The 8578-nt window shown below is 36.3% G+C and overlaps 1 protein-coding gene across 1 annotated transcript in view; it reads right to left on the bottom strand.

Moving 5' to 3' along the window:
• Nucleotides 1-3365: 3365 nt before the first annotated feature.
• The window catches only part of ENAH (ENAH actin regulator), a 74593-nt gene continuing 69380 nt past the window's right edge, over nucleotides 3366-8578 (bottom strand). Inside the window, exons 14-16 of the mRNA XM_065871768.1 lie at nucleotides 7431-7509; nucleotides 3972-4029; nucleotides 3366-3403 (exon numbers count right to left, since the gene is read on the bottom strand). Of these exons, the coding sequence (XP_065727840.1) occupies nucleotides 3366-3403; nucleotides 3972-4029; nucleotides 7431-7509 (175 nt within the window). The remainder of the gene's footprint in view (nucleotides 3404-3971; nucleotides 4030-7430; nucleotides 7510-8578) is intronic.

Here is an 8578-nt window from a genome sequence, read left to right as displayed (position 1 = left end):
AGGCCCTTACAATATCCTTTACACTGCAAACTATATAAAGGAAAATTTTAACTGCATAAATGAGTTTAACGTATCTACGCTGTAAAACAAAACGGAGTAAACTTAAACATTTATCACTCTCTTGACTGTAAGACACTGTACCAAGCTGGGCCGAGAGAAAATAAGAACACACAGGGAACACCCAACAGCTATTTCAAGCAAAAAGTAGATAGATACATTACCACATATTCCCTTTGTATACATTACTTAGTATTTATGACTTATGAAATCTTTGTAGTGTTGGTATGTAAACTTTAAGAAGTGAAGTCATGGACTTTAAAGAGTGTTTTCTACATTCAGTACAACTTATTTTAGAACCAACAGATTATGTCAGAAGATTATCTAAGTGTCACAAACAAGCAACACGTATATACTGCAATTTTATTTCAATCGCACAAACGAAGTTAGCATGTAGGAAATTTAAATGAAACAGTACGGTAAAAATAGCAGAGAACCAAAAACTCTAATAAGGAAGTACACCTAAAGCATGAGAATTCAACATTCATTAGTGTTTCATCTTCAGTTTTGATTGACACTTGATGCTTGCAAATTTTGAAACGAACTTTGAGATCATGATGACGATTCTGAAGAGATTTCAGCACCAGCACTAAGATTTGTACATTCAGTTGGTTTGCAATTGACTTGTTAGCCATTTACATAGTGTATAGTACAGATTTGTCACAGGTCAGATCACAGTGTTGAAGGAAAGAAGAACCTTCCTGAAATTAGAGAGGATCCCCTAAACTGCGCTCAGCTTAAGACAAAAGCACGAAAACCATCGTAATATTGTGGCTCCAAGGAACACGGTTTTGATAAGGAAAATAACCTAAGCTTCTGCTTCCCGTCTTAATTACTGAAATCTCTAACAAGGACAACACTGTCACATAGGACAGCAAATGTACACAGTAATTCAATCAGACTTCTTGGAAAGAACACATTTAGCAATCTGGGATAATGCAGAACGACAGGAAATAAAACGTGATTCAACACTGGTTCTTTTTGTCATTTTACACAGACATCACGTTAATATTAGACCAAGGCACAAAACGTTTAGTGCATAAACCAGTTTCCTTTTTAAGATCTAGCATTTTTACCGTAGTCTTTTATCTTACTTTGGACCACTGGTACCCAGTACTCTATCCTACTATAGACTGTTTAACTTAATCAACAAAATCAAAAGTGATTTCTGACCAGATTTATGGGGGACATAAACATGTGTATCATCAAAGTGTTTGCATAACCAAAAGTACAATAATAAAGATGAAAATGCCTCCTATTTCTTTTACAAAGTAGTACTTCGTAAGCTCGCTGCATCTGTAATGTCTTCACTATTGGATGACAATGAATAGAAAAAAAGAACTGTGTACTTGAATTATGATAGCTCCTCCATCACAGATCTAAAAATGAAGTTTCTACGGAAACAGGAACTATTTTAACAAGGGAAAAACATTCCCTCATTCAAACCTCTTTGAAGTGGTAATGGCTGCAAACTTGCAGCGCTTACAAGACTATGCTATCAACAAGTTCTGTCTTGTGAACTTAGATTAAGAAAATCTAGAAAGCAGACGAAAGTGGATTATTTCTTCAAAATTTTAGTAAAACTACTGATAATCAAAGTTTCAAAGCAAATATGGCACATAATAACTCAAGCGTAAATCAAGATGGAGAGCCTGGAGAACTGTGATTTCCTAAAATTTCAAAAAATTCTATCATTGCAACATACAGGATTTCTCCCCTATTTTAACCTTAGAAGTTTCAAAGAAAAGGGAGTGGATAACATACACACACGTGAGTGCCCACACAAACACGCACGCACGCACACACATGGTGGTAAGTAGAGTATCTAGTTCCTTCTTCCCACCACCTAAGTCTCACTTTATTTATTAAAAGAAAATTATGCAGGAACCCCCTCGTTGTTTTCCCTTTATCCAATGATTTCTGTGACCTTAATTTGCTGCTGTCATTGTTACTTTTCTAGGATTTCAACATAACAAGGTTCAAAAGCAGCTTTGTAGTCAGGAATGTGGACCTGAATACCTGTATAACTGCAGGGCGCCTAGGTCATAACTGCCAAATTCAGGGATGGAACTTTTGAGTTCCACACTAAGATGTCATTCATGTGAAGCTCAGAATCATGTTTCAGACCACTGAACTTACTCAAGTGAAAATACAAACAGCTGAAGACATGATGTCAAAGATTAAGTACTTGGTGCTGTTAACATATTTACGAATTAAAGTCACAAAATATTCCTCATTATTATTCATGCAGGTAACTGAGAACGAAGATAGCGCAGAAATTAACTTTAAATAAAAAATTATTCCTTCCCTTCCTCCCGCTCCCCTATACTCTACAAAATGTTTTCCCTGGGACTAGGCCTTGAAAAGGCCACTACGTATTAGTTTGACATGCATAAATTACCGTCTGCAATTTAAAAAGCTAATTTTGTGGTGGTTGTAATTACATTATAAAAATGTCCACGTGCATACATCTAAAAAAGGTTGAAAACCTACAGTGAATCTACAATATACTGTTTTACATTTGACCACTGGTTTGTGTTATGTAGGAGTCACAGATTTGGTAAAGCATTGTAACAATTTAGGAAGGCATCTAAATCTTTAAATTCTGGACAAATTTTATGTTTGAATCTACAAAATTGCATGAAGGCTAAACTTGAGAGACTTCCTATCATTCTAAAATTCCTCACTCCGATCAAATCATTTTTAGGACACTTTCTTATAAATATCACCCTTTGAAAGCACGTACAATTCCATTTGTTCCACATTTTATGATCTTAACCTACATAGGGCTAAACTCAATTATTCATGGAATATCAAATATGATAGGAAGACAAACCTGAGAGAAACATTTACAATACAATAGCATAACTTGCTACATTCCTCATCACCATTCTCTGAAAAAAAATTCTCAAGCCTTTCTCCTCTTTATTTTAGCAATGGATTGTGGAAAACGTGCGATTTTCTCTTGACATGAAAGTATTTCAATGCATGGTGATCTTGCCTGACGGATTCGGTATTTTCTGCATAACTGATACAGGAACTCCTATATGACTCTCCTCCATCCCGTTGTAAAGGTCAGAGAAAAGCAGAAAACTGTGAGGGAAACAGCTTATCGCCAGAGTAGTAATGTCTGAAGGCTTTCAAAGTATGTTGGTTTTTCCCTCCTTCCGACTGTTTGTCTCCATTTTCTTCTTACAGCTCACAAGATGTAAGGGTTTTGTTGTTGTTAACACAGCTGTTCTTTGTAGGTTTTTTTCTCTTTTCCTTTCTCCAGATTAAAGTCCTGTCTCTCCTTAGTTTGATTCTCTCTATGCAGTATTTGACTTGCTCAGTTCCTGCCTGATTGCTGGGTAGGAAAAGGAAAAATATTAAAAGTAAATATAATGATAAGGTAAAATAAATGGGTGATTCGTTCTTAAGAAATCTTAACGATTGTATTCAAACTCACAGTAATAAAAAGACACACTGATCTTGCATCTTTCATTGCAGAAATCTTTGTTTTCTTATTTGTACGAAGACCATACTGATTTCTATATATTTATAGATTCTCTCCATTTTGTACACAAAACGAAAACACCGATTTTTGGGGCTTAAAACAAGAGGTCAGTGGGATGGGATGGATGAACAGAAGTAACCTAGAGAAAGACTCCTTCACCTAGTTTTCCATCTAATACTACTCAACACCGGAAACTTAGGAATCTTGCTTACCCCTATTCTCACAAATAATTTCCATTATATGAAGGAGACAGAGCTCCTCCCTGACTCCTAAACCAAGTAAAGGGCAGGATAATATGGAAAAGTAATTGTTTTATGCCCTCAAGTAATAAACTGGGTATTTCTTTATTTGCATTTTCTTTAAAATGGCTATTCTTGAACACTACTCTAAAGGGTAGCATATTTGTTTAGACACTCACCATCAATGAGCTCTTCTTTTAGCTTAGTTAATTCTTTTCTCATTTCATCTAAAATGTCCTAAAATATTAAGGGAAAAACATCAGAAATACAGAAAAAAACTGTTAAAAAGATTCTTGCTCACATAAAATTTTAAGAATGTATGAAATATTACGTATGTTTTTCATTTCCAGAGTCACAATTTATGTCTTAGAAGATTAACCTTGGTAAATTTTGTTTTAATGGTCTTTGCTTCCCAATCTTTGCTTATTCTAGCTTAGCAAAATATGAAGCAGAATGTTTTCTAAAACTAAAATAATTACTTGGTCGTCCAGTGAAAGGTATGATTCAGATAATTTCTAGAAAACGTAATGGCTCTGCTTTTAATCTAGTCTTCTGGGAGCTGTCTAAGAGGTAACAATACATAAAGAAGTTTCAAGGAAGAAGACATGTGAACCGGACAACCAGCGCTTGGCAAATCTGTCACCTGGTCTGAAGTACGGGGACTCCTTACTTCAGGAGTCACCAGAGCTACCAAACTAAGTTTCAAGGAATCTAGGATTCCCCTGGAGGGCCCTCAGGGGCTGCCCTAATAGGTGGGGAAGGAAGAGGATTGGACCCCGCTGGACGTGCACAGTCCAAGAAGCAGGGACCAGCCACACATAGCTGCTGAGCACTTGAAACGTGGCTAGTCTGAAGCGAGATGCATTGTAAATGTAAAACAGACACCAGATTTCAAAGATTTAGTATGAGGCAAGTAATGTACAATAACTCATGAGTAATTTAAAGATACTGATTATATATTGAAATATTATTTTGGCTATATTAGGTTCAATAAAATATATTAAAGTGAATACCACCTGTTTCTCTGTATGTAATGTGGCTACTACAAATTTAAAGTACTATGTGGCCCGTGTTATGTTTCTAGTTAATAGTGATGCTCTGGACCCTCCTTCCTATATGAAAACCGATCCATCGTTACATATTTTGCAAAATCTCTATTTATAAAGTTCAATTTGAAATAATGGATACCCCCTAGTTAAAAAATGAAGACTGTGTAATATGAAAGCTAAAAGGGCTAATAAGGTGACACGATTTTTTTTTTTTGCGGTACGCGGGCCTCTCACTGCTGTGGCCTCTCCCGTTGCGGAGCACAGGCTCCGGACGCGCAGGCTCAGCGGCCATGGCTCACGGGCCCAGCCGCTCCGCGGCACGTGGGATCTTCCCGGACCGGGGCACGAACCCGTGCTCCCTGCATTGGCAGGCGGACTCCCAACCACTGCGCCACCAGGGAAGCCCAAGGTGACACAATTTTAATGGGTGAAAAATAGCTATCCTTTGGAAGGATTAATTTCAAGTTATTTGACTTTAATACTGCACACACCTCAGGTAACATTAAATTGCTCTGTGTTTAAGGTTCATTTTTTAAAAAAGCTTTTCACGCTTAAAATAAGGTTGAAAACTATCAATTAGTTTAATTCCTTCATTTTCCAATGAGGAAACTGAGGCACAGAAGTTATTATATGGACTAACAGATATCCTTTTTCAAGTTAACTTATTTAACTTAACTTTAACTGATTTAACTTAAAATCAGTCCTAAAATCAAATCTACCCTCTCTTCTAGTCCCTACTTCAGATTGCCAAGAACTTACCATATTTTAAATACGTGCAAGTGCTCCATTTTAAAATGTTTGTCAAGAAAAGAAAGCCATGTTTAACACACAGGAAACAAGGGCTTGATTATCAATGACCACATGCTTTTCAAATGACATAACTCAACTGAACTGTTCAAACAGCTTTGCAGTATAAAAATTAGGTTGATCTGAAATTGTTAGCATTTGTCTCTTTAATTCCTATTTAACTTTTACTTTGAACTCATTATTGCAACATTATTGGTCTCTTTTTAAGCCCCACTCAAACTTTGTTGGCATTTAAAAAAATGAGTGATAGAATGGGGAAAGTGAACTCCGAATAAAGACTGGGTTCTTTTTTTTTTTTTTTTTTTTTAATAATTTAAGTGTGTTAGTTTCTGCTTTATAACAAAGCGAATCAGTTATAGCTATACATATATCCCCATATCTCTTCCCTCTTGCGTCTCCCTCCCTCCCACCCTCCCTATCCCACCCCTCTAGGGTGGTCACAAACCACCGAGCTGATCTCCCTGTGCTATGCGGCTGCTTCCCACTAGCTATCTGTTTTACATTTGGTAGTGTATATATGTCCATGCCACTCTCACTTTGTCCCAGCTTACCCTTCCCCCTGCCCATATCCTCAAGTCCATTTCTCTAGTAGGTCTGAGTCTTTAGACTGGGTTCTGATCCTGACTGTGGGACTGAGTAAATTTAACTTCTCTGAACCTCAGATGTGTACAACTTGAGTACAAACACTATGTTATCTGACTACTATGAGAATTAGGAGACAATGTCGTGCAAATAACCTAGCAAATGCGTAGCACTGAAGTCCGCCAGACAGTCAATAAAAGCCTGCTACGGTGATCTGTACAACTGTTATTTTCAGAGGCTACCCTGAATTGCAGGGTAAGAAGACAAAGATTAAATTTTTCACCACACGCACATCTGTACTCAGGTCTGCAAAACTGACAGTTGTTTTACTAAGATGTCCTGCCTTCCATTTCAAATCTTTTAAACACCACCATTTAAAAAAGAAAATTATTTACCTCTTCTAGAAATAAGATAGTTCAAGGTTCCAAAATCACCTATTACTCCTTCCATTTTTTTTCTGTGTATATAGGTATTAAATATAATGCATATGTATCCAAAATACGAATAATATCTTTTTCCTTTTTATAAAATCGACATAACTGTTCATACTGTTTGGTTACCTGCCTGTTTCACCTAATGTGGGCAAGTGTTCACAATTTATTGTTCATTATTCTCAGTTATGGTTCCTTAATAGCTGCAGAGCCCTCCTCCACACTGTATAGTTACATACTTCTATCCTATTTTCTTAGCATAAATTCTTCAAAGTGAAATTGCCGGGTTCAAAGGTAAATCATTTATTTTTAAGGCTTTTGGTTTGTCTTCCCAAACCGCTTCCTAGACAGCAGAAGTATGTGAGGTGAGAGTGCCCATTTTCCTCACATTCTTGCCAAAACCAGACTTGGTGGGTCCATTTCGGCTAATGATAAGTGAAAAGTGCAAGCCCATTTTTTTTTTTAAGCAATTGTACACCATTCACTTACATTTAAAGTTTATAATATAGCATTAAACCATTGCCCCTACCCTCCACCACTGTTGGCACTTTATGCAAACTTATGAACCAAAACACGAGGATTTGAAAAAAATAACATAGTACTAATGCCACTGTTTAACTTGCGTAAAAAAATATCTAACTCTACATTCTTTTTTTTTTTAACTCTACATTCTTTTCAAACACGTTCGCAACCTGTCAAACATATGCACATGGGATTTTTTTTTAAAAGAACAAGTGCAAATAAAGGGAAGCTGCCACTGGTCGCCCACCTGCTTCAGCCTGTCATAATCCAGTCCCTCCGTCTGGACTCCGTTGGCACTGGGCTGTGACGAGGGTGCAGATTTTGGTCTGTACAGATGAAATTTTCAGGACAGGTAAATAACGCTTAGGATATTTAATGAGTTCATTAGTAATTGCAAACTTACCAACCCAACACCAGATTAAAGTACATTTCTTAAAACATGAGTTAAAAAAGTTCATTGTTCTAATAGTTGCAGAACTGATAAGAACATATGAAAGTATTTCTCACTTTTCTCAGTATTATCAGTTATTTGTAAAGAAATCAGAAAAAGGTGATAAGATGAGAAGACTTCTCCAGTAGAGGACGACACTCTTTGGGCACGAGGAGGGTGACTGGGTAACATGTGGCATGGTGATCAGGACAGACGGGAGGCCAGCCGCAACGTCCCAGCCCAAGTAAAACAATCATGTTTTCTCCTTTTGAAACTGTACGTTATCTACTAAATATCTGGCAAACCAATGAACAGGAAATTATAAAGACTTGAATATTTCACTCTATATAAATCAATTTACAAATTCTATGCAGGAGGAAAAAATACTTAATGAGTATGATTTCTTTGTATGTGTTTTATTCCGTTTTAAGCATCAAAACAAATAAGGATATTGGGAAAATGATTATTAAATTAAAAGTATACTCATGTGGCTATTTCCCAATGAAGTTTTTATGAAGACATCATCTGAATTGTCATCTAACTACTTCCAAAAACTTATTTTATTTTTTTAAAAGGAAAAGGGAGGGGAATGGCACATAGAAGCAGATGGTCAATTACTATTGCACTTTCAGAAGTTTAGCTTCTGTTCAAAATTTTACATGAAGAAATAAGTCTTAAGTATTAGGTATATTTTTATCAAGTCAGTCAGTCATGGCTCCCTCTCCAATTCTGGCAATGAGAGAAAATACTAAGTGGAAAATCTAGAATTTTAATTAGATGGTCCTTTATTTTCAGGTTTAGTATATACTGAGTGGCCACTCTTTAAGGGTCACAAATCAATGCAAATGAAAACCATTAGTCAGGTCATATATTTCCAACTTTGCAGAGTACCAATGTTAGAAATTTGAACCAAGATTCAATGGGTATAATCACTTTTTCAAACTTATAATTGTTATAAGGCATAT

This window comes from Phocoena phocoena, chromosome 1 (assembly GCF_963924675.1).
Source record: "Phocoena phocoena chromosome 1, mPhoPho1.1, whole genome shotgun sequence".
Taxonomy (NCBI): domain Eukaryota; kingdom Metazoa; phylum Chordata; class Mammalia; order Artiodactyla; family Phocoenidae; genus Phocoena; species Phocoena phocoena.
The sequence above is the reverse complement of the archived record's forward strand: the minus strand, read 5'-3'. Positions and strand labels throughout refer to the sequence as shown.